The sequence below is a fragment of the Octodon degus genome, unplaced genomic scaffold (genome assembly GCF_000260255.1).
Source record: "Octodon degus isolate 3935 unplaced genomic scaffold, OctDeg1.0 scaffold00253, whole genome shotgun sequence".
NCBI lineage: Eukaryota > Metazoa > Chordata > Mammalia > Rodentia > Octodontidae > Octodon > Octodon degus.
In genome coordinates this window covers 979,974-1,007,598 of record NW_004524829.1, presented here as the reverse complement: position 1 = coordinate 1,007,598, position 27,625 = coordinate 979,974, and the positions used below count along the sequence as shown (strand labels likewise).

General features: G+C 39.3%; 1 protein-coding gene across 2 annotated transcripts in view; it reads left to right on the top strand.

Moving 5' to 3' along the window:
* LOC101564029 (protoheme IX farnesyltransferase, mitochondrial) overlaps positions 1–26,460 on the top strand; it is a 125,421-nt gene extending 98,961 nt beyond the window's left edge. Inside the window, exons 5-6 of one of the 2 annotated variants that reach the window (XM_023706354.1) lie at positions 7,121–7,191; positions 25,761–26,460. In XM_023706354.1, the coding sequence (XP_023562122.1) occupies positions 7,121–7,191; positions 25,761–26,037 (348 nt within the window). In that variant the 3' untranslated portion in view covers positions 26,038–26,460. Of the gene's footprint in view, positions 1–7,120; positions 7,192–16,271; positions 16,710–25,760 lie in introns of those variants that run through there. The other variant, XM_023706355.1, reaches the window with a different exon arrangement.
* Positions 26,461–27,625: the final 1,165 nt, after the last annotated feature.

Below are 27,625 nucleotides of genomic sequence, written 5' to 3'. Positions count from 1 at the left end.
TGCATTTTGTTCCTTCTCATCATTTTGTGTAGCATTGCCTTCTGACCGCTGTTGTAGATCTTTGTTGTAGTTATAACCTCAGCACATACTGAAGTTCAGGTGCAGATCTACAAAGTTTGGATTTATCCAGCTGTGCCTGCCTTGGGTCTGGCTGCTGTGCTCAGCTCCTTCCTGCTGCTGCCCTTGGGGGTGAATCTTTTGTGGCCCTCTGGCAAGATTTACTTCTCCTGGACTAGCTGTGTGGTTCTATCCTCTATACTCTCTGCAGGAATTGCATCTGCAGGGTTTCTCCCCAGGCCTGTATGCCAGGCCTGAGCTGAGCCTGGAGGGGACAATTTGGAGTAGTGGGGAGAATCAGTTCTCCCACACACTCACCAGGCCTGGGCTAGGACTGTGTTTGAGTGTTCCTAGAATGCAGCAGAAATTCCTGCTAGTCAGGCGGGTTGGGGGAGGTGTTGCGGAGTGGTCGGGAGCTTCCCAAGGGGGTGGAAGAGGGTCTCACCCACACTATGCCTGGGCTGGGACCATTAATAGTTCCCCCTGGTGCAGGGTAGCTGGAAGCTCTCCCACACACTCACTGGGCCTGGGCTAGGACTGAGTCTCTGTTGTTGTCTTTTGAGACAGGGTCTTGCTGTGTAGTTTAAGTTGACTCTGAACTCAATGTGTGGTCCAAATTGACCTCAAACTTATGACAGTTCTTCATCACCTTCCAAAAACTGGGTTTACACTGTGCCACCATCCCCAGCCGAAGCCCATTTTAAACTGTTCAATAATGCGATATGACTATATTGAAAAATTTAAATACTTTTAAATAGTGGACCTGTTGGAAGTGAGACCATGTCAGTGAGACTTTGATCAAACTCTCAGAACTACTGAGTAATGCAAGGAATATATAAATTAAGTAAAACTGGGAGTTAGTGGTTCACCTGAGACTGTTGTACCTGTGTCACCTGCTGGACCTGTTGCAAAAAAATCATCAGAACACAAAGAAAAATAAAAGGAACACAGAATCCATAAGAGTGGAGTAAAACTCACACAAGAATTGACCATGACATAATTATACCTTGCAAGCTTTGGACTTTGATGACCAAGTGACTGACTGAAGAATTAGTACAGGGAGCAGCACACAAACTTCACCTAAGGTCATGAGAACCTGGAAGAATTTGAGGATTGGCTCCATTCCAAGGAGATGTGGAACAGCGGAGAATCTGCAGGCAGAGTGCTACTCCAGACTAATAGTGTGAGCTAACATGTTCACAGCTCTGTATGAGCTGGTACTTCACATTCACCATTCAGACCTTGTGCAAATTTCTCTGTGGTTTTCTCTAACCTAAAACTATTCAGAAAAGGGAATTCTAGGTGGTGCAGTTCTCTTGGCACAACACTTTGTTCTTCTTATCTTGGCTACAGATACATGTTTCAACTCGTAACTTCCAAGTAACCAATAGAAAGTCAAGGTTATGGTTCACATGATTGAACTATACCTTGCACAACTAAAGTATAACTACTCCCTTCTAAAGAAGGCAAAATGCTCTTATTCATCTGTGAGTGCTATTCATTTCTCTTTAAGCTCATTAATACTAAATATTGAGATATGAAATTAAACATTATTAGCACATCTTACATTAAATAGAGGAATATAATTGATTTATATGTGTAAAGATGGTTATATCAAAATAAAAAATACCTATAGCTGTTAAACTGTTTCTTCAACTGATCACAGGGTCATAACTGGTATTTATAACCAGTTTCTTCCACTGACCATTGTATATTTCCTTTGTCTTGATCAAGCCTTGGAAAGTTGAGGCTGCTTGTTGTGTATGATAACCCAAAACTATTCTTTTTTTTTTTTTTAAACTATTCTTAAGTATCTAGAATTGGACCACTTATACATTGCTGGTGAGAATGTAAAATGGTATAACTACCTTGTGAAACAGCTTTACAGTCTTATAAGTAGCTTATTCATCTATATTATTTATTTGTATTTAACTTTGAAGGTTACATATCTGTAGAAAGAAATACACAGATATTCATTGCAGCTTTTTTGTTAACAGTCAAAAACTATTACAAATATTCCTGCAATAGCCAAATATTCATCAACAAGTGAAATGGGATATACAAAGGGTGATACTGTCCTTTAATGTGACTCATCCAAAAAATAAATAAATAAATAAACTATCAATATACTCAGCAGTATAATGACTATCGAAGTTACACAGAGTGAAAGAAAACTAGACAAAAGTAATACACATATGATTCTGGCTATATAAGACTTTAGAAAAGGTGACTAATCTATAGAGACACACAACAGTTTAATGACTTAGTGAGGGCATGAATGGGGCACCCTGAAACTTTTGTAGGTGATGGATATGTTCAGGGTCTTGATTGTGGTAGGTATTGAAGTCATTAAATTATATGCTGTCAATTTATTTAAGCTATTTTATGTGGATCTCAACAAAATTGAAAAATAAAGATTGACTCTTAGAGTGGATAAGCCTATATTTTTATTTTTATTTCTCAACTCCATAGAGAGTTCGATGTGTCCACAAGACAGTGACAAGTATGACCAGGAAATTGAAATAAAGTGAATGATGAAATGAGAAATACTGATGTAGCTAGATAAGACATAGCCTTTGAGCAATATAACTTGTAAAGAATCTGAGACTTTTCAGAGCTCATTGGGGAATGACCAATAAAGAGACCATTGAATACTTTTAATCCAATAGTTGTGCTGTGATTCCATAGTAGTGAAGTCATACAAAGTGATTGGAAGGATAGACTTGAGAGGTACTGTGAAGTCCAAATTCTGAGGAGTTGGTGATGAATTGAATATAGTTGGCCAATTAATAGTGAAAGCTAATTTATGATTTTTTTTACTTAGGTCATTGAGAAAAAGTTTTATGTTGAGTGGAAAATACAGAATTCTCAAGACATACCTGATCTTCATGGAGATGTGTTGAGTTTGTGTTTGTGATTCCATTAAAACCATGTGATTCCATTCAAACCACGCAAATGAAAAAGTAAGCAGTACAACCAAGTGGTGTTGGAGAATTGGAGCTCATGGGAATGTCAGAGTTGCACTCAGTTTTATTTGAAGGTAGAACAAATGCAGAAGGTTGAGGTCTACATTAGACAAAACTTATTATATTAGAGGTAACAGATGATGCCGGTTCCTGTTTTCACCACTGTCACAGCTCTTATTCAGGTCTTTATCATGAAAGTCTTCTGTCACCACTATCCTCCAAGTGACAATCACAGGGATCAGTCTGAAATACATCTCATACACAGCAGAGTCTTCCCACATTAGCATGATGTATAAAGCGCTCACTGATTTGCTTCTTACCTCCCTCTTTGGCACCAGCCCTCCCACAGCTGTGGTAATGGCAGTTCACTGGATCATTTTCAAGCAGCCTCACTATACCAGACATTATGCATCATATGCATTATACAAATCCTTACATCAGCCTTGCAAGTATATTATATTTCTAGACCTAGATACCAGTATCTAGTATATCTGTATCTCTGTATCTTTACCTAGATATAGAAAGTGAAGTGATTGGGTTTGCAGAAATTATGATACTAGCTAAGTGGCAAAGCTGATTATTAGACCTCATATCTGTAACTACAAAGCTTAGTCATGCAAGCCTTTCAAAGATGAGAACTGCAGCGCCAAACCCACTTATTTATTTCAAAGTGCCAATAATGCAATTAAACCTCAACATTGAGTCTTTAATCCAGATAAAACAACTGATACATTAACATCTTTTGTCTTAAAAACACAATAACATGTGCCACAGGTTTGCCACCACGAGGTTAGGCTATTAATCCTCTATGCTGTCCTTATAGCTGCTCAGATATACTACATTGTCCCTCCCATGCCTTTCTTTGTTGTATGCCACATCATGTCTGTAATACATTTACCTCTTACCCTCTCCCCTTACCTGTTTTAACTCCTGCTGAGACTTTAAGCTTCAAGCCTAAGCTTAAGAGTATTTGAAGGAAAAGCCTACTGCCCTTTCCTGCCGGCCCAGCTGCTAGAAATGCCTCAAAGTTCATTCTCTGGGCTCCCACAACCCTTTGTACATGTCTCATTGTATATTTCAGTCTTTCCAGTGTGTTAGGAGATTGCAGATCTTTTCTGACAAGAGCCAAACAATAAATATTTCAGGCTGTGTGGGTCATATAGGCTCTCATATTTGCTGGAGTAAGAAATCCCAGTTCATGGAGCTTGAGAGGAGCAGCCATGGCAGTACATTTAGCTACACAAATGAGCGTAGCTGAATCCCAATAAAATTTATGGACACTAAAAATTGACATTCATATAATTTTCACACATCACAAAAATTCTTCATATACTTTCCAAATATTGGAAAAATATAAAAACCATTATTATTGGCTTGTGGGACTTACAAAGAACAGTTTGCTGACACTTGCACTAGTGTGAATTTCTTGAAAGCAAGTACTGAATCTGATTGCTCTTTGTATCCCTATTGTGTGGTACATAGTGGATCCATCATGAGCCTACAGAACTTTGGGAAAATGTAGGGTCAGGAAAACAAGTCTGTGATTTTGAAAAGAGGGGCATCGTAGCAATTTATCCCATTAGAGCAGTTACACACATGTGTACTCACATTTAGAATATAGAATGATTAAAACCCCTCTGGGGTCTTTGCGTACAGCCATACCCATGATAGATCAAATAAAGCAGTGCATGTTCTCCAGCATTTAGTTTCTTTTTTAATTTTTATTATCATTAACATTTCATTTCTTGCTTTGGCTACAGCTCCATGTTTGGGCTGCCATGGTAACCAGGAAGCTCTGAAAACTCAAGACTAATGTGTACTCCTTTTATAAGGCATGCAAAATGCTTAGTGTGCATAGCCATCCATCATAAAGGCTAGCCAGCAGGAGAAGACTGTCTATTAGTCTTATAATTATATGTAATATATGATCTCTTAATGTTGTTGAGGGAATAGTGGTGGTTATAATTGGCGTGTGGTTTTATTTTAAAGGTCTAGAAATTCCAGGTACCTGACCATTGGCTAAGTGAACTATAACTGGATAGTCATTAAGAACCAAGTGTCAAGAACTGGGTCTACTTCATACCTTAAATGACAGGGAATCTTCACCATGAATAACTACATAGTGTCATCAGCAAAGTGAATATAGAAAAGAAATCTAGGCATGTGGCCCACACGGTTAGTCCTCATTACTCAGAAAGTTGAGACAAAGGCTCACAAATTTAAAGACAGTCTGGGTAACACAGTAAGACTTTCTCTCAAAGAAATAAAAGTAAATAAATGGGAGAATTCAAAAAGCAATTATACTTCAAGATATCAGTCTGTTTAGGGTTATGAAGACATTTTTTAAAAAAACAGTTGATGTAGCTCAGTGGCTTAAGTGACTGCCTGGCAAGCACAAGGTCCTAAGTTTGATCCTTGGTACTGCAAAGAATCAGACAGACAGACAGAAAGACAGACAGAGAAAAGGTAAGTTACTAGTAACAGTTTTATAAAAACTACAAGGCTAAAGGTAATGTATGTCAGTTATTTTGGAAAATTTGTAAGAACACAACTTCCCAAATTTCTTAACCTTAAAAGACAAGTTCTAAATTGTTCAAATAGTTCAGAATAAAGTCATCTTTAATCTTAATATTTACTTGTTAGTAGATAGTACTAAATGATTTACAAAAGTGCAGTGGAATAAAGTATTGCTTGTTTCTAGACTGTCTCTTTCAGCACTAGTATTTTGCCATTAATAGATTAAGACTCATGAGTGCAACGCACTGTACAAAAAGCTATGATTTGCACAACATGAGTAAGAAGTGGTTCTTATCACTTAAATATATTCAGGATAGACATATCTGAAATCTGGTAAGCATGTTTTTTCTGCAAAAAGGATTTCATGGTCAAATAAGTTTGAAAAACACTGGCTAATCAACATTAATTAGATTTCTTCCCTTTGGAGTTTCTCAAAACCCTCATGGTATTAATGTGACTTGACCATCAAGTCATTCTTTTTGCAGGCAACTCCAGGGCATGTTCCAGAACACAGTTGAAGAAATACTGCCTTAAACCTTGTGTTGAATTTTGTTTTGTCTACTGGTTTACCTCAAGTGCATTTGGTCAGAGATAATGCTCAGATAACCTTATCAGATTTTTTATTATACAGTATTGTATGTGAAGAGGTGGGAAATGACCTTGAAAACAAATCTGAGAAGATGTTGTGCAGTTTAATCAAGGCTTTGGAAAATGAGTTTCAATAATCCCCTGGGTTTTGTCTTTTAATAAGTAAACAGTAAAGACTTTTCTTTCATTGTTAGAGTGATGGTGCCAATCTGTTGCTCAAGGTGGGATGCTTTGAGAGTGAACATTAATGATGCTGCCACTACAAGTGGACACTGGAACTGTCTCAGAAAGACCAAGATGGTTCTAATTACAGTGTAACTTTAACAGTTGTGCAGTGTCATCTGGGTTCCTAATTATGTACTCTGTTTCTATAGCCCAATGGCTCCTGATTGATTCACAGGCTTTAGAATGTATGAGGGATTCTAAAATCATTTGTAACATTAATTCTTTACTGGAAACAATAGTTTTGAAGACTATAATGGTACATTTCACAAGTGGCTTTCAAAGTAGAACATAGATATTCCTGAAAATTAATGCATACATTCATTTTTAAAATTTGCCTTTGCAAAAGAAATTTGTTTCAAGAAGTACTGAGGTGTAGGGCCTGGGGAGATAGCGTGACAGTCTAAGCACCTACCTGGCATGCATAAGGATGTGGATTCGATCCCCAGTACCACATGCCTTGCCAGCCCCAGAAGCCCAGGTGTGCTGTGCCAGCCACTGAAACCAGCCATGGTGGTGCAAGCCTATGCTGGGGAGGCTGAAACAGGAGGATCACTATGAGTCTGAGCTACATAATAAGACCTGTAACAAATGAATGAATGGATGAATGAATGAATGAATGAATGAATGAATGAATGAGGAAAAAATAATTTCTGAGGTGTGAATTCATGCTTAAAGCAGAGGTTATGGTGGAAATCTTCATGCTAAAAGAGAGAAAAATAATTATTTCATGTTATATTTACTCTTTCCTGTCTTCATTCTTTTTACAGTTTTTTGAGGTGCCATTTGACTCAAACATGAATAGGACAAAAAACAGACCTCTGGTCCGTGGACAGATCAGGTAAAATCATGAATATAATTCTCTTTCTTATTCTAGAACATTCATTTGCTTGTTCAACAGAGGCATTTCCCATATCTTGTCTTTGGGCTGTGAAGATAACAAACTTGCAGAGGACAGTTTGGTATGGTTACAAACCTTGCACTCTCACCAGACGTACAGAGTATGTAAGATGGAGCCAAGATCTCTAGAAGTGTGTTTGGGTTTTATAGGAATAACTTATGCCATAGATTATTTTATTCAGTTTTGAGACATAGTTTCATTTATAGTGGCTAAAAATTAAAATGTTGAGTTAGCACAAGTGCTTTTTCAGACACAGCCAAATAGGGCAGTGGTGGCAGACTTACAGCATGCATGTCAGTGTGTTTTTATGTTAAGACAAAAAATATTAATGTGTGAGTTATTTTTTTAGAAACAAAAGCTCAATATTCAGTGTTGATTACAGTGCTGACGCTTCGTGATAAATAAGTGGATTTTAGGTTGCAGTTTGGCCCTTGATCTCTGAAAGGTTCACCCTCACTGAAATGGGTTTCTGAAGAAGGATATGTCTGAAACTTTATTTTTTCATAAAAGACAGTAATGCTGTTATTTGCCAAATGAGTGCTGCCTACTTTACACTCTTTTCCACCAAATTCAATTAAGTAGAACTAAAAGGCATATAAATATTTTAATACCACTAATGGTTAATAATTTAATATATTCTTCATAGAGATCTCTTAACCAGTATTTTAAAAGTTGTTTTTTTGTTTTTTAATTTATTACACATCACAATCCTAGAAGAATGAAAGGGGCTATGTAGTTTACACTGACCATTCTATATCAGGGAATCCTCTTTTATAGAATTGATGTGAAAGAAAATGCTTTGTTTTGTTAGTTTAATTTCCTCCTTATTTTAGAAAGGATTAGATAATGATGGCAAATATTTTAGTGAGAAGTGCCAAAGTGCAATCCAAAACCCAGTTACTTATGACAAACCTGAATACTGAGATTTTAGTTTAGGAGAAAACCTTTTGTCTTAGAAGAAAAACAAAATAACACACATGTGTACCATAGGTTTGCTACCTTTGGGTTAATGGCATCCTAAGAACATTTAGTAAAGTAGAAAAATGAAAATCAGGATTACAGAAAATAGAATATGAACTGAATAATAAGCTAATGAGGAAAATTTATCAAATTCACATATGTAGTTAATAAAATTGAGCTGTAAGGTTTCTGTTTTCTGATATCACAGTTACGTCAGAGTCATGTAAGTATTTACGTGTATTATCTAGATTCTGCCAACAGCACCATGAAGTATATACTGTTTAGTTTCTCCTAGTGGTCAGATGTAGAAATCCAGGATCCAATTATAAATGGCAGAACTCAAATTCCTGAGTTCTTGATAGCTATCCCTAATAGTCTCTAAGTCTCTTTGTCCCTTAGAAAAAACACATTCTAAGGAAATCCAACTTATGCCTTTCTTCTTGATAAATTGGAAAATACCTTTAGTGTTGATGTTAAAAGAATGTCCTCAGCATCTTCTATGAAGGAAAGCAGATAGTATATTTCTGAAGCATGCCTTGATGCAGCCAGATATAGAATGCCATAGAACATACTATGAAACTACCATTTAGCATCGACAGCCTTAAAGCAAGTGAAAAAGAAACATTTTGGGGCAGAAGTTGTAGCCTAAGGGTTCCTGTCTAACTAGATAAAACTGAGGCAGTGAAAAGAGGAAGAGAGAAGGCCTCAGCCTTCTAGGTGTATCAGGTAATGAATAGATTGAAGAGGTCATATGCTCCACCATAAGATTTGATTGCAAAGTGGGCGAAAGCTTGAGCAGGTGGTCATATTTGTATCCGTGGTCATAGCAGAGCCCTCAGTAGTATCCTCTGTCACTTTTGACATCTTCAAATCACTATATGCAAGCCTATGTAAAGTGAATGGTGGTCATAATTATATTTATTGCATTTCCTTATTTCTAAGACTTTTATAGAAATTCCTATTGCTAATTTTGCCTAGAAGATAAAAAGGGTAGGATGATAGGGCAGAGGTTTAAAACTGGAGTTTGTAGAACTTTGGTTTGTTTTCCAGATTTGCTTTAAAGTCAGTATTGTAATACTTAACAAAAAGTAATATTTAAAAAAAAATCTAAGTTGCTCTTCTTGCAAAGGAGGGAAAAAAGAAAGCAAAAACACTTGTCTACAAAGAGAACTCAGGGAGTGACAATCATAGTTCAGTCAGTGACAGAAGCTACTGGGTGGAAAGTAGTGGCAGGTTATCAGATCTTTCACTCATGCTGTCACCATCAGATACTTCTATGGAGAATGCTGTCTATGTATAAAGTGTGATATTTGCCAAGTTTACAGACAGGTAAATGAAATGGCTTTTGTTCTCTTAGAATCACATTGAGGAAATGGCACCTTCCGTGCATAAAAAAGATGATAAATGTTATCAGAAGTGACAGTTGTTGCAACAATAATAAAAAACAATTAATGCACCTAGCTGGCACTGTTAGACCCATGAGGTTCGGTGGTAGCTGGAACGTCTTTCTTTCCCTGACTAGGCATCTTACACATGATGTGTCCGGTACTGTCATGGGAACTGCCCCAGGTGATGTGAGGGCACAAAGAGTGCTGCCTAACCTAAACTGAGGAGGTCAAGGATGGCCTTTCAGAAGAAATTAAATCTTGAAGTCGATAACCTAAAGATGCATAAATAAGTCTCTTGCGCTTTGCCTGGTTAAGCCATTTTCTGTTTCTTCCTCCTGGGTCTGCTCCTTAGTTGCTGTTTTGAGCTTTCTTATCCCCCTCCCCCTGCAAACACTACAGTCTGCACTGTCTACACCAGTAGCCCAGATTGCTCCTCTGACCCTGGGCCCTGTGCAGGTCTTTTGCTGTGCTCCTGTGAACACCTCCAGTTCTCTATGGATGAGGATCACTTTCCCTCCCAAATCTGCCCTGTCCCTGCAAGTTTGAAACTACCCTGGGCTACATAGTAAGGTCCCAACCAACCTGAACTACATACATACTGAGACTCTTGTCAAGCAGAGCAAAGCGCATGCACACACACACACACACACACACATTACTGTTCAGTCAGGTTCCTTGCTTTACACTAAGCAGAATGAGTGAAGCCTGCGGGAAAATAGCCCTGTAGAATTTTGTACTGTCCTCCACTGAGAATCTCCCTGAAGGCAATAGTTTGAATACCAAGCCACCTAAATAGAGGCTTTCTTTTGTGCTCATTTTTAATTAACTCAGTAATTCTCAAACTTAGTGAACACAGTCATTATTTCTCAACTGATGTGCACATAACCTTGTGTGTACTTTATGGATGGCTTCGGGGGTTTTGAAGGATAATTCTGAATGTAACCTTAGGGCTGACCTACATAAACTAAATAAGCTTCAGCTCCACTGCGTTTCCAGAATATCAGAATACATGTGGCCCTGATACAGTGCTGGCTACTAGCCTTAATGATACTCGCTGCCTTCTACGTTGTCTACATGGTGGAGAGGATGACATTGAATGTAGTATATTATGAGCAGTAGTGAGATAAGTATTTATTTTTTAAATAATCAACCATAGCAAAAATGTACTCTACATTTTAAGCAATAGAAATTTCATTTAATTTTTAAGTAAGTGTGCTTTTTTTTTGATACAGAGCTCACTACATAGCTCAGACTCATAGCAATCCTCCTGTTTCAGCTTCCCCAGCACTGGGCCTACAGACATATACCACCATACCTTGTTTTGAGGCTGACACAGCACACCCCAGGTTCCAGGGCCAGCAGAGCATACAGTACTAGGGACCGAACTCAGGTCTCTGCATTTGCCAGGCAGGCACGTAAACCACTGAGCTATCCCCCCAGCCCTGTAATCTTTATTTTAAATTAATGCAGACTGCAGTGTGCTATTTGCATCAGTCACTCTCCAAGTGAAAATAGAGGGGTGCCTGTCCTTACCCAGAGGAGGTCAGCTTTTCTCAATCACTTTCACCTATCAGTGACCACAGAGGAGAGGCTGCTCAATGACCTAGTAGGGAATTTCAGGCCTGCTGCACACCACTTGCAGCTTCTACAGCCTGAGCTAGCCCTCAAAGGCTGGTCCTGAACATCCTTTCTTTGGGTACATGCTTGTATACACATACAAGTGCGCACACGCACAAAGCCAAAGGCACGTCCACACGTTTCCTCTGCCCTTCTTTCCACTGGGCCTGGCCTCGTACCTACAGCTCCCATTCATCTTCTCACTTCTGATGCTCCAAAGAGGGGCCTAAGAAAAATCAGTCCTTCTAGGCCCCAGTCCCTGCTGAACAGTGATCCTGGGGTGATTCCATTTATCACTGGAGCACTGTGGTAGGAGGTAGACCCAGAGCAGTGGTTCCTGAAGACCCTGAGTCATAGGATGGGGCAGCCTTAGAAGCTGTTCAGGAAACCAACCCTTTCTAGTCACCAAGAGTAAATAGAATGCATATATTAAGGACAGGGGAGTAAGGGGCACTCCAATTCTTAGCGGAGGGACCTATCCAAAGCTGAATGTCCCATGCAACCATCCTCCCGGCTTGGCAGGGATTAGTCTCAACTTAGTGGGCCCCCTATCCCACCCATACTATACTATTCTAGCAAGTCCTCCCTCTTCCCAGTGCTTTGAGCTTGCACCATTGGCTTGAGATTCTTCCACTTGGACTTTTTAAAAAGATTCTGGTGGATTGAAAGGAAGACAGAAGAGTTAAATGCCCAAGTGCACAAGGCCATAGTAGCACATGAGGTGAGTGTTACACAACCCTCTTCATAGGCTGCTGACCCTCTTAGGAACAAGAGTCCCATCAGACAGATGCTGAATCCACTCCTCAGTGACTGCTATGACTTTTCAACACAGTTATAAGTGCAGGATCAAGCCTGGTTTCTGAAGTCAGCTGTTAGCTACCCCAAGCCTGAAAGACTGGCCCTGCAGCCCTTGCATCATTGTGTGCTATGGGCATAGGGCCCATGGGAGCTTCCCAGGACATGGAAAGTATTGCCTCATTCTGAGCCTCTCCTGAGTCTGCTGCCCGGAGCTGCCCAACCCAGTGCACAGCCTACAGAGAAACACATCCTGATGCCTTGCTGTGGGCTACACTGACTAAATGAAGTGGAGTGTGCACAGAGGTTGGCAAGACCCTATAATTTTTTTTTCATATTATGTATTTGGTACAGGGTCTCACTATGCAGCTCAGACTCGTAGTGATCCTGTTTTCAGCCTCCCCATTGCTGAGATTATGGGCAAGTGCCACCAGCTTGGACTCTGGCTGGCTCAGCACACCCCAGGGGTGGGGCCAGCACAGCATGCAGGACCAGGGATCAAACCTTGGTCCTTGCGCTTGCCAAAGAAGATGCTTAGTCCACTGAGCTGTCTCGCCGGCCCTAAGACCCTATAATTAATTACCTTAGTTTATAATTAGAGTGGAAAGCCTTTATAGACAAAATATAGTTTAATGAAAGTTATGAGAATGCAGTATTTACTTTATCTTCCCAAAGAGAATACAAAGGACAGTACTCAAGGTTTGTCATCATTCAGTTGCCTGTGTAGAATGCCAATTCTAGAGTTAGTGGTGTAAGTCGGTGGTGGAGCAGCTAGCATGTGTGAGATCCTGCATTCTAGTGCAATGTGCTCATGTACACACACAGAAGCCATTTCCATATATTTGAAGTATAATCTTATTATAGTTTAGATGCAAAATGTCCCCCCAAAGACCATGTGCCAAAGGCATGGTTGCCAGCTGAGGAACTTTTGGGAAGTGATTGGATCACAAGATCTCTGACTTTGTCAATGAATTAGCCCATTAATGGATTAATAATTTGATGTTTTTCTCATCATTGAGATGTGGTGAGTGCTTAGGAGGTATAACCTCATTGAACGAGAGGTTCCTTCAAGGCATGCCTGGGGGGCACATCTTGCCCCCAATCCTTTCCTTTCTGGTGTTGACTCTCTCTGTCTCTGTCTCTTGTCCCTCTCGCCCTCTCAGTCTCTCCCCAACCCATTTAATTAATACTGTTCTCCTTTTTTTTCTCACTAGAAAGAAAATATATTTCTATTAAGATGATATGTCTAGATCCATCCTAAAACTTTCAGAGACACAAGAACTTAATTCTGTATTCTAGAGAGCACTGTTCCCTAATAATAATTACTAGTGGTTAATAGAAACATCCTTTTGCAGCTTCTATTTACCAAATATAATTCCTGTGGAAACACTTGACCCTTGGCCTTTTGCCTTTTACTTCAGCTCTGGGGCTGTTACGGTAGAATTATTTATCAGAGTCTTTAATGGCTTGGGACCTCCTGATGAATTGAGTACACTGTGCATCACATTACTCAGGAAGCATCCCAGATGCACATGGATAGACTGGAGCCACGGTGCATTTGGCTAAAGAGCATCAGCTTCTGAATCAGAGGAAGTCTGGAGAGAATTGCTCTGCGGGACCATAATGGAGCAGTCCTTACCTCTGCTCTCAGATGCTCATCACAGAGCTTATCCATATTTAGTTGGAGCCAAACCACCATATCTATCCCCCTAGGACAACCAATGGGTCCAGCCACATCCAAGCCTGAGGGCTCCATGGCTCTTGATTGTCTAATCACACATATGGAAGTGGATTTGGCATAGGCAAAGTCAAGGGATTTGTCTCTGAGGCCAGAGTCTCCTGTGCTATATGTCCTAACTACTAACTGCCTTGCCTGCCACACAGCTGTCCAGTGTCTTTGCACTCCTTTCACCACTGTATCTCCTTGCAACATTGTTCCTAAATGGTTTAGTTGTTTTAGGGATGGTCAAGGGGAATGATAAGATCAAGTGTTTTTCCATATCAGATTACAGCTGCCGAAATCTAGACTTGCGTTTGGAAGTCATTGTGGGCCCTTACATGTCATGGTCTTCACACAGACTCGACAACCTAAGGACCAGCTTGCCCATAAATAGGTTGTACAGCTCAGATGCTCCCACTTCTTCCACTTGTGTTGCCTAGCTGGTTCCTTTTCTTCTGACTTAATATTTGAACAGTTGATTCTTCTCTCATAGTCAAAAGTCTGCTAAATCAACTTCTCTATGTAGGTTTCCTTATGTTTTTCCTCTTCTGGGAAGAATGATCTGTCTAACACTTTATTAGTTTAGCTTGCAGCCTTACTATCCATGCCTGCTTTTCTTGGTATTTCCATTTTTTTTTTTTTTTTTTTTCTCAGCTTCTTTTGCTTGTAATTGACTCATCACCAAATGAGTCATCACCAGCTTTAGCTCCTAAGGGCATCCAACTGGGTCCATTTTCTAATTCCAGAGCCTTGAGAGAGACATTTTGGTTATATTTCATCCCTGGTTCAGTTCCCTGGGGCAAGAGAAAGGAATTAGTGCATTAAGGGTTGAAGACGGGGAAAGAAATATGTAAAGCTATTCTTCTTTGGGCTGCCTTTTTGGTCCCAAAGATCAAGCTCAGGACCTCGTGCTTGCCAGGCAGGTGCTTATGCCATTGAGTTGTCTCCCCAGCCCTCTTGGGCTAGTTGCTTCTGACTTTATTTAGCTTGCGTTTGGCCTAAGGTTAACTCAAGCATGATTCTCTTTGTAACTTTCTAGCAAGAATCCACCTCTCCCACCTCTAGCACACCCTCATGTCAAATCCTGCCTCTGGTAGCTAAAGCTTAAAGAAGAGCTTCTTAAATGTAGTATTTCTGGAGTCTTGTATTTTACCTCAAATATAGAGTTCAGCTTCCTCTCATTCTCCTCTCTGTCCTTAAGGTACAATATTTGGCAGCTTTTTTGTAGGGTGTTTCCTACTTCATCAAAAGAGAACTTTCCTTCTGTCCTTGTTGTTTTCAGAAAACGTAGAGTGATGCACACACCTTTAATTTACCATCTTTATCAAATGTAAAGTACTTCACATTTAAAATTATAATGTGTCTTACTACCTGTGTGATTTTAATGGAATAACTTTTTTCCTTGCTGGTCCTAATTAAAATTCATCTTTCTTAAGAATTTCACAATTTTAATATTTTATCTAAATATTTTAAAATTGAATAATTATGCTTTTAAAAAATAATAAAACTTATGCTATTTTATTTACCCTAAGAATTTATTGATCATCTATAATGTTTGTAGCACTGTCAGTTTTGGTTTTATACTGCTCAGAGCTTTATAATCCAAGTGAAAAATTAGGCAGGTCCACATAATCCTTAGCAGAAAGGAAAAGCCAGCCATAGATATGTTGAATGAAATGAATAAATTAGTACAAATGAGTAAGGACAAAATGGACAGGAATGCTTCCTACACGAAGGGAGGCCTGCACCAGATCTTCCTTCTTATTATTTTGAAAGACATCTGTATTTTGATTACATCTCCTTTGAGTTATCCATTTCCCAGCTTGGTGACACTGACAGGGAAATAATACATGTCAGCATTAGTTTTTCCAACTTAATGGATCAGATGAGGGTGATCCATAACTTGTAAGCTCTAGGAATGGGCTGTAAGCAGAGAGATTGCACAATAAGAGCAGAGCAAAAGGTTATTCAGAGAGGATAAATTAAAACACTTGGAATCGAGGTCAGCCAATACCTGGTCTTAAAATGAATGATGAAGATTGAGTTTTAGAAATGAAATGAATGGATTGTTTAGTTGGCATTATTAACTTAAAGAACAGGGTTTAGCTTAAGTATTATAGGGATTTACAGGAGACATTTTTCAAATTTACTGAAGGTTTTACCAGTAAGCACTTAAGCAAATGTAAACATTTTGTGGACTGCAGGGGAGCTGTGAATATTATTCATCACCCAGTCACACTGGTCTGGCCAGTGTGTACCCGGCAAAAGCTCTGCACAATCTCCAAGGATTGTTATGATTAGTCTCTTGGTGTGTGTATATTGCTAATGTAATAAGAACATAAACATTCTATAAGTATAGAAATTTCTTTTTTTAATATTAAGCAGTGATGTTAAGTGGCAGGAAGAATGGATTTGGTCTCAACTTAGTTATAGAGGTGTTCATGTAAAGAACTTCATTCTTAGAATCATTCAGTATTGTGAACTGTACTATGAAGGGTCAACAGAAAGTCTCTACATGTTGCCCTGCTTTGTCATTGCAGGAAGCAATGAGGACTCTGAATCTCTGGGATTCAGAGAGGAACACTGGGAATCACTGGAGGTCACCTTCATTTCTCTCAGTATGATAAGCAAAAAGAAAGACAGCAGTGATGCCTATTCTGAAGCACTTTGAATTGAGAACATTTGTTGACAGCAGTTCCACAGGATTGATTCCCCACTTCCCATCTTCCTTTTGATACCCAGATAATTCTAACAAATAAACATATGAAGCCAAAAAAACCTTAAGAAAATATGAATCATTAACTATAATATCTGATGATGTAGTCTATTACTTTAGTAGCCACTTCAGAAGTATGCCACAGGAACAAACCCCTTATACTAATAATCTTGGTTCATTTAGTCTAATGACGCTTCACTTTGATTCTTTTTCCCAATAAGATGATGTGAGGCACCAGAGACATATAGCTCAGTGGCGTAAGTGCCTGCTGGGCAAGCCCAAGGTCCCAAGTTCTGTCCCTAGTACCACACACACACACACACACACACACACACACACACACAGTGATATGAAAATTGAGACATGATCAAATACTGTTCCCATTGGTTGGTGTTGTGAGAGGCAGTCAGGATAGTGTTCTCTTTTGTGTGCATTTGGGTATCATTTTTATGTACAGAAAATATAAAGATGAACTGTACAGTCACTCTGTATAGTAAAATAGTCATAGCATAGGGAATGGGCAGGCAAGGCAGCAGATCACATTAGTGTAAGGACGGAGGAGTACCATGAGAGCCACAGGGCAGGCACAGAGACCAGCCATACAGACTGCGTCAGGCATTTGAGAACGATGAGGAAACACATTCTTGGAGGAGTTTTGTTATTTTTATTTATTGTAGTGCTGTGATGAAACCTAGGGCCTCATGTATGCTAGAACTACAAACCATTGAGCTGTATACCTTTCGCCCTTGTTTAACATCTAGGCTGAGTCATAGAAGAGAAGTGACAAGGTCATTTTAGGTGAAGGAGCAGCATGCACGAAGTCAGTAGGTACTTTCTTCCCAGAAGAACTCATTCACCTTGACCCAAGGGAGCAAAGCAGCAGCTGCCAGACCAGCTCCTGAAAAAGCTTTTTTGTTTGGCTTGCTGAACTTCCCTACAGTTAGCTCTAGTTTTGACCATTTAAAAAGAGAAAATATTCATGTCAATCTCCAGATTTCTGGTCTGCTTTGGTGCATTACCACTTCATACCAGCCAGCCAAACTGAGTAGCAGTTTTCATAGCCCTCCCCACTCTTTTCTTTTTGAGTAAGCCAACTTCACACCTTCATATTGCTAGAGTGGATCCTATGGATGGTTGTACTTGCAAACTATCCGTGAGGCAAGCCCCAGTCCCTGGGCCAAGGTAGAGATGCAGCCAAAGATAAGCACCTGCATCTGTGGGTTGGCGACAGCACACAGAGACGCCAGGGCAGTCTCCACAACTACAGGGATGGTTTTATTTTAGATTCACTTTATTTGCATTTTATTAAAGATTTTGGTAGCTTTAAAATGTATTCACTATATTGTGTAGGCAAACAAAACCGCTTTTTAAAAATAAATTCCTATAAATTAAAAATCAAATTAAACCATCTGGCTCAAGTGCTATAAAGAAAAGTATATGTCTATCATGTGGCAGACACTAGGTGTTGTGAGTGCGGTAGGTTAGAAGGAGGCAGGAGATGGTCCCTGCTTTCAGGGTGTTTGACAAGTACAGTTTGGACTGCTACCCTGGAAACTTGATGTTCATGGGTGGGATCAAGTGAGGGAAACCACTCCCCCCAAAAAAATTCTAGAGTCTTTATATCAGTATCTTTTTCTTAAACCAAATTCATATAACATAATTCACAAGTCACAATTGCTTTTCTTTGAATGAAGGCACTAGATCTCAGAAGTGAACGAGGGGCACTGTTCATTTTGGTTTTTGACATTCTATTATTGTTTTTTCCAGGCAGTTTTATCTTCTTCCTAGATTAGTAAGATCCTTTCAATTGGTTTCAAAAACTCATAGGTTTAATTTCCTTTTAAAATAGGTTTTGTTTCCTCATTTTCCTTAAGTTCTGAATTTATATCAGTCATAATAGTAGCCTTGCAGTGTATAACTTGAAACCTGTTCAGAAATAGAATGTACCTAATAAGATTCTGGGGAGACATTTTCTGACTAGTTATCTGTAGAGACTTTCTCCAAAAACTCATTTCAAAGCTCAAATGTGTGATTTATTCAGAAAATTAAAGTTAAATTGGCTTAGTTTGATTAAGGTTTTGGTTTTTCTTTTGTTTTTGAAGAAAGGAAATTTTATTTAGTAATTTTAAAATCATTTATTCTGGAAGAATGACCAAGAAGTATGACATCAATTTTTATGTAAAACAATTACCTGCAGAGCTATTCAAAATATAAAGCTTTCTTGATTTAATGTAATATTTCATATGCTTCCTGACACATTACTGAAGCAAAAAAGCCGCATTTTCCTAGGAAGTCATTTAAATGTCAGGTAATTTAAATTGTATTTACTAATTACAATAGATATACATCAAATTAAGCTTTAATTTCTTTTGTTTTAAATATCTACAAGGAATTCCACTTTGATAAAGCCAGATAAGAACTGGTGTTTAGTAAGCAAAGCAATGTTATATTTTAAGGGAGGAAAAACAATTCATAGATATGCATTAAGAAATCTTCCCCAGACTTTGTCTATTAGTTTCTTTTCTATAATAGCCTTGGGTAGGAACAGTATAAGTAGAAAAATCCCATTAAATGATATTCAGTATAAAAATACTTCACTCTAAAAATACAATTTAGTTTTGCATGTGAGTTTGGAAATAAATCATCATTCAACCTTCAGTATAAACCAGAAACCTATTTCCATGAGCAAGAGAACTATGTTAGTTCATGAAAATCACTAGTCTTTCTTAGCAAGTAAGTGCTATTTTCTTTATTCATATATATATCGTGTGTTACTGAAAATTAGAAATTTGTATCTATCACATTTTTGTACAGGTGTATTTCTAAAGATGTGTTCATCAATCCAGTTTTTCCTCTTATTGAATTTTATAATTTGCTATTACACAGCTCTTAATTGTTATAATTGAAAGTAACAGTTTTATATCCATAAATCTACAGGTTTGAAAATTAATCAGGAGAAACAATTTATTGCAAATTTAATAGCTCTATTTCCAGCTCCATTTTAAATGAATCCTCCCTATTTTAATAATTATTTTTCATTTCATTCATTCAATTTGAGGGTTTGTAGTACTTGTGTTTGTGTTATGTGTGTGTCTGTCTTCCTTTCTAGATTACCTATTTTGTTCACTATTTTACTGTCATCTAAACCAGAGTGACTGCTGTGTCATCCAGGAGAAATCTAAATGAGTAAACATACAAATATAGCCATATGTGCTTATTTAATGAGCACTCTACTAAGTGCTTAATGTATATCATCATTGCATTGGCTTAATGCAGTTCTGTTAAGTATCTTCCATTTTACAGATGAGGAAACTTAAGGGTATTGATTAAGTAATTTGTTCAAAATCACAGTTAAGGTAAAACCACTGCTTCACCTATGATGTTTTTACCTTTCTCTCATTGCTAGAACAAAATACCCAACATTGAAAATTAAGGAAGGAAAGGCTTATCTAGCTTACAGTTTGTTGTAGGGGTTTCAGTCCATAATCAACTTGATCCAAGGCAGAGTGAGTGGCACATGCAAAGGGAAGCAGGTCATGGTGGAAGAAAACAGCAAAACAAGAGCAAAAAGGGAGGAGCAATGGCATCAGCAGACAGAAAGCCTCTCTCCTTTCCTTATATTGTTCTCAGGCTGTTGTGGGTGTAGTACTCACCCCCATAATCCCAGCAACACTTGCACTCATAATCCCAGCATTGGATCATGAATTAATCACAAACTCTGGAAGCCTGCCCCAGTGACTGCATGAGGCTTTGGGGACACAACTAGACACAAACCATATACCATGTGGTATTGTTATTGGGCCTGTTTAGCAAGAAAGTTTAACCTGAATATCAGTCTTGCCATAGAAAGAGCCCTTTACACACCTTACATCACAGTTGAGAAAACTAAGTACCAGAAAGATGAAATAAGTCACCCTTTCACATAGCTAGTTAACATCAGGGTCAGAACGAGAACTCAAACCACCTGATTCCTATCCAACATGCTTAATTATGTGGTCATTAGAAAATCACAAATATATATATATATATATATAGATAGATAGATAGATAGATAGACATTTTTGTTATGACAATATCCCAGCAGATGTAATGGTAGAGATCCTAGAACAGTGAACCTCAGTATACCCATGATCCAGAATCAACAATTAATCAAGATTGTGCCTTATTTGCTTCAGCTCACTGTTAAAATACTGTTGACACTCCATTTATAGCCACACAGCTAAATTAAATGCAGGTTGATGATAGAGAAGTCAAAGGATATAGCACAGTTCCTTTCCTCACCGTGATCTTCCTAACTTCTCTGCCACCTTGGCATCCCCCAACACACCTTGGGTGGCGCTTCCTTCAGTCACTTAAATCTATCATGCCTCTCACCTTTAGCTGGCTTACAGGCTGATCCCACAGCCTGCAACATTGCTTTCAACCTCTTCTTCCTCTTCCTGTGAGGTGTGTTTAAGCACCATTTCCTTCTAGAAATATCTGTCTCTCAAGCACACACATAGGTTGGGTACTCCCACTTTACCCTGTTTGTTCTGTTGAAGGACGCAAAATTGCTATTGTCTATGTAACTGTCACTGCAGTATAAGTACGATGGACGGAAATGACATTTGTCTTGCTCACCATGAATATTAGCCAGCTGTCCTTTCACTGTCACAAATTACCAAATACCTGCAACTTAAAAGGTGGAGTGGTTGAATTGGGCTCCTGGTTTTAGACAGTTCAGTCCATGATAAGCTGGCTCCAGGGCAGAAACCTCATGGCTGACAGGCATTACAGAGAAAAGCTGCACAGCTCATAGGGGCTGGGAAGCAGAGCAGGGGAACAGCACCAGAGTGGAAGGAGCCAATGACCACATGTAGCACCCAAGGTCATGCCCCATGACCCACCAGACACACTCAGAAGTTTTGTTTACTAATCATCTGGGCTGCTCTCAGGGGAGCTACTTGACAGTATAGCTTAACTGTCAAACCATGGTATATCCTACATCGATCTCTTTTTTTCCCTCAGTTGAATGTGTCGTAGTCATTTTCATTTCGACAAACACAGTAGAGGCTTTGGGCTTTTTTTTTTTTTTTTTTAAACAGGATAAACTGAGGAAGATTAAACATGGGAGGCTGCTTGAGCCTGATAGTGACTTGTCTAAAGACTCAACTATGTCAGGCCCTCAGCAGACTCAGGAAACAAGAAGAACTACATGTATTATGCCAGCATGTGCCTTCATGCCAGCTGGAAAAATGGGTCAAATTAACAAACCAGATCTTATTTCTAAGTCATTTTACACTTACTGAATCTCAGCTATTCGTCCATTAAGTAAGGATGATGCTATCTCAGTAAGCTGGTTTTGGGCTGGGGAGATGGCTCAGTGGAATAAGCACTTCCCTGGCAAGCACAAGGGCCTGAGTTCAATCCCCGATTCCGCAAAAAAAAAAAAAAAAAAAGGCTGGCTTTACTGTTGGCAAATTTTGGTTTTATTGCACTTTATTTCTAATGCCATAGCCAGTGTTAATGTAGGATATGAAGGCAAGCCCTCTCTTATTCTGGTTGGAATGGAAAGCAGGATGGAGTACAGTACAGACTGAGAGCCCAAGTTAAAAGTCCTAAAAACTGGACATGTCATGCAGCTTAACAGTTTCCTATTTAGAAATTTGGCCTGATTGGAAATATGAGCAAAGTTTGGTCCATAGGAATTTCATCCCAACATTATTTCTAACTCTGTAAAAAAGGAAAAATACCAAAAAAGGCATAGTGATGTAATTAATTATGGTATGACCACAGATAGGCTACTGTGTAGCTACTGATAATGTTCATAATGGTAAAAAAAAAATGACAGGAAAATACCAAGATACCCTGAAATAAACCAAGTAATAAAAACATTGTTCAATATGTTCTCAATCATTTTTTAAGTAGATGTAGCATTGTAAGAAGGCTACAAAGATGTGAATCAGTATGTTTCTCTAAAAAGCTAATGTAGAATTTCTTTTTGATATTTGCAATCACAAATTGTGAGTTCAACGTGTGCTACTTCTATAAAGTTTTTATGAAATGTGAAACACCACAGGAAAATAAACTTCACACAGTTTGCAGTTGGAATGCCCTTGCCCTCAACATGAGACTGCTCTCAAGTCTGGCACTTTAGGGCCCTCTCTCCTGGGTGTTGAGAATGACCATGGCATCCTGGGGAAATGCCCTCCCTTTTGTTTATGTAGCTTGTCAGCCTGTTCCCTTTTCATTCATGCTTTCAGCAGATTGGTTTAAACAGAGATTGAGCCCTATGATTTTGTGTGATTTCTACACTGGTCAGAAACTAAACTTCCACATAAAATTGCCTATCTCAATAAATTAAATTCATGTGTGCTTTTCTAAAAAGGGCTTTTTATAACACTAATACCTTTGAATCCAACTGGCTTCCACAGACCCTGCAGAGGAAGGGAACAGCTTTCTTTTTCTTTTTTATTTTTTTATACAAGGGCCAATTCAGGAAAAATAAAATGTTTATGAGGCACATTTTTCTCCCACCAAAATAATGCTAGCTTTTTAGAGTTCCATAGGGGGAAAAATCAGTTCTTAATAGCTTTAAACAACCTTATTGAAAGAGCAACAGGTATAATATTTGCACAGCTTTTTAGCCATCTATCTAAATTCTGCATTCTGGACCCATCTGAGATAAGAGGTGTCTTCCTTGGCTTTCATCTAGAAAATTACATTGTGTTTTGGGAAAACAGGCATTACCACTTCACGTGGTGCCTAGCACTACCACAGAGAAATCTATATCGGGAATAGAGCTCAAGAGCAAACAGAAAATTGCAGGATGGAAGAAACAGGAAAAATATTGTGTGACTCGCACTCCATCTGACTGTTTAGCTTGAAGAATATTGAGGCTAGAGAGATCTTACCTTGAGATAATACAAATACTTACTTGATACAAGAGGTCGTCTGTAGACAATAGCGATAAAAGATGAACAGATTAGGGAGCAGATTAATTAAAAGCAGAAATGAAAAGTATCTTTAAAAAACTGAGAAGATAGCCTCTTCTTAAATGGGAGAAAAGTATGGAATAAGTATAAATCTGAGGGCATTTGTCACTATTGTTACTCTTGTGTAAGAGGAAAGGATGTCTAGCATGAGGAGTGAAAGCTAGAACCTTGGGAAGCAGGAGACAAGTTGAGAGTACCTCTGAGGAACCATGACAGCAATCAACTCCAGCCAAGTGCCAGGCCTGGTAAGCCATCCTCATGAAATGAAGTAATTAGTGTGATTATAGGGTAGAGATAGGAAGCTATTGGGAAGACTCTACGAAGGAATCATCTGGGTGGGTATGAAAAAAAAGACTGGCAGAATAAAAGACTGAGGATGTCAGAGTAAGTCATGTAGAAAGAATTGAGAAGAGGTGGACCGAGGCCAGGTGAGTGGAAGTTCACTGTAAGGTTAAAAACACGTGCTCCGAAGTCTCTCATTGGAGTTCATGGTCTCTCTCACAAGCACCTTGATAGCACATAACTTCCATCAAGACTCCCATGTGTTGGGTTCTGACTTCCAGGTAGGGTGGCCACAGGCCTAGGAGAGTAAGTGTTGACCAGTATGAGAGGAGCAGGGAGCTGGAATTCTCCATGATGTCTCTTCCTGCTTTTGCATTCTACTGCTTTGGCTTCACTTGGTGTTTTTGTTACTGGGCTGTGCTTGTCCCCAGCCCTTTCCCTAGATGAGTTCTAGCTACTCTTCATTCTACAAATTAGTCTTTTCCTTGAGGAATAGCTTTAGTCCTGTGAAAACAAGGGTATTATGTGTGCATGTGGGGCAGAGATCGGTTCCCAGGGAGAGCTGTCCATTGCTGAAACTGGAACACCCTGGAAGCACACTTGGGGACCTGTTTCCCGTGGAGCTATTGTAGAATGTGAATGGAGTGGGTCACTGAACCCCACACAAAAATACTTTATTCAGAGGTAAAAGTAGGAAGAAAGCAAGCTTGGTTTCTTATGAAAAAATAAACATACATATAAGCAAAATTATAGGAAATCCAATTTATCTGGACTCAAATCTTAAATAAGATTGCATATAATCTATTTTTAGAAGTGCACTTTGTTAAGATACAGGTTTATAATCATTGTTGTCATTATAGAGCTTTACTTGTTGATTTTCTTTTACTTTTTGATTTTTTTTGTAACATTGCGCAGACGCCTCTTAAAAATCCCTTCTGTAAGCCCAGCTGTGGCTCCCTTGCCGCACCGTGGCCACCTGGTATTCACGCTTAGGGTGCAGCTGGCACCATTCAAACCTGAAATTCATGACAGATACTGCCACGATGGCACTCACCAAGGCAAACTTTGTGACTCCCTGTTGATTGGATGATGCTTATATGCCTACCAACAGATGACTGGAGAAAGAAAATGTGGGATTTATACACAGTAGAATTGGTGGGAATATACACTAGTATAATCACTATACAAATCAGTATGCGGATTTCTAAAAAGACTAAAACCTAGAAATCCTATTTACCCAGTTATTCCCCAAAGAGTTAAAGATATATTGTAGTAATACATGCATACCAGGGTGCATAGCAGCATAATTTATAATAACTAATCTTGGAAGCAGCCTATTTTTCCATCAGTAGATATATGGATAAAGAAACTATGGTGTTTATACACAGTGGAGTATTACTGTACCATAAAGGCTAAACTTATATCTTTTGTAGGGAAGTAAGTACACCTTGAGACTATAAGCTTAAGTACTACAAAGTTTCTCTCATATGAGGAACTCAGTGTTATAAACAAAGCTGAAAATAAAAGTTAGATAATAAAAAAACAGGAAGTAAATCTTTTGCAAAAGGCAATAGGATCAGGCTGGGGAGACAGCTTGGTGGCATAAGCGGCTGCCTAGCAAGCACAAGGTCCTGGGTTTGATCACCAGGATCCCAGGCACACCATGCCAGCCCCGAAACCCAGCATGGTGGTGCACACCTCTAATGCCAGCTCTGGTGAGGAAAGTGTGAAGGAAGGGAAGGAAAAAGTTAAGGTTGAAAAAAAGGCCTTATGTACACTCCCCACAAAGAATGTAGTTGTTATGTACTACAAACATATTTTAATAAAGGACTAAAATGTAGGTAATGGGGCCGACAGTGTCCAGAGCTGATAGTGTTTTATCTAAATCTTGTAGTATTGTTCTAAGTGGGTTGTTCACAGCTGTCCCTTGTTTAGCACTAACTATGCAAAGGAACACTAGGCCTTGTTTCCAATCTTGCTTCAGCTCTATAGGGAAAAGACAAAGTGTGATGGAGTTAAGTGGAAATGATCATTTGCTGTTCTCTGCTGTCTTGCAGTCCGCTGCTGGCTGTATCGTTTGCTGCCTGCTGTGCAGTTCCAGGAATTGTTCTTCTGACTTGGGGAGTGAATCCACTGACAGGAGCCCTGGGAATCTTCAACATTTTCCTGTACACTTGCTGTTACACACCACTGAAAAGGATGAGCATTGCCAACACGTGGGTCGGGGCCGTGGTTGGAGCCATCCCCCCTGTCATGGGCTGGACAGCAGCCACTGGCAGCCTTGATGCAGGTGAGTGTCCTCCCATGCTATGCCTCAGCAGATCTGTGTGTTGATGCCAGAAATGAGAGCTGTAGCCTCTGAGCAAACGTGAGCACCCATCAGGCAGAAGTCCCTTGCTCCTGTTATTCCACTCGTCAGGTTCCCTGTTCTTCAGCACTGACTTTTTGGGCAGTTGTGTTAGTGTGGCAGCATGAAGTACTGTGAATAAAGAGCTAAAGGGATCCTGTGTCATTCTGACTTGCTGGGCGTGCTGTGTAGTTTCCCATAGGGAGATCCAGGAGAAAGCAGAAAATAGTGGTGTCCCAGCCTGTGACCACAAGAATCACAAATCATTTTAGGACTGCTTGACTCACTTTGGATACCCCAGCCTATGGGACGGGATAGAAATGCACCTCTGTCCCCGACAGAGGGGTCCAGCCTCCTCGGCAACCTCCCTCCTTCCTTCCTGTAGAACAAGGTTGCTTCTCTCCCTTATGAAAGAGCAGATTCTTTTCATTAGTTTCTAATTTATTTTCATATGATTTGCTTAAATTGTTCATGCTGTCTACAATAAAGCCATTGAAACATTTCTACATTTTTTTGGTGGTATGTCACAACTCAGTTTGTGGGGTGAAAATAGCTCATTTTTACCATCTGTAAGGGAAGTTTTGCAGTCTAATTAGTCAAGTAATTAGTGTTTTTGACCAACACTTAGGAAGGAAGTGGTGAGGTTTCCTGCAATATATGTAAGTACATATTTTTCACATGAGAGATGAAAGGCACTTGACCATAAATCGTTACCCTGTAAGCCACATTTCTTGAACTTTTCATAAAAGCTCGTACACTCTGATTTGGCAGGCTTACAGATGGCAATTACACCTTTACCATGATCGTCTCTTCAAACTGTTTTAATATCCTGTAAATGGTGGATTTTAATGAATCTACAAATGCAATATTCTACAACTATTATACTCTTTTCTCTATAGTAAACCTTAAGCTGGAGTCTCATCCATGTGGGAGGTAAGAGTAGCAAAGTGCTTATGAGCAGGCTCAGTAGCCAGTGAGGCCACCTGAGGCTAGAACCCCATCTACCTCTTAGCTGAGTGACTTTTGGAACTCACCTTGACCTCTTATCAACTATATGGGGCTGTATGGAGCCGCTGTGAAGATTAAATAGGTTATTGTCTCAGTCTGTCCTGTGTTGTTGTACTGTGTTATATAGTCCCAGAGGACTATAGATTAAATAATTTGTACAGAAGAGAGATTTATTTCTTATAGTTCTGGAAGCCTTAAAATCCAAGATGAAAGACCCACCATCTGGCAACAACTTCCATGCTATCATTCCATGGCAGAAGGGAGGGAGCAGAGGGGAGAGAGGTAAAGAGGGAGGGAGGAAGGGGGAAGAGGGCATAGGGAGAGAGAAAGAGAGAGAGAGAGAGAGAGAGAGAGAGAGAGAGAGAGAACGAACAAGCACCTATACAAGATTAAATTTATACCAGGGAGTGTACACCTATAATCCCAGTACATAGGAGGCTAAGACAGGAGGATTGCTGTGAATCAAGAACTACCTAAACTGCTTAGCAAGACCCTGTCTTAAACCAGAAAAGGAAAGTAAAAGCAAACAATTAAATTTGTAAGCCCTCAAACCCTTCTGTAATCCTT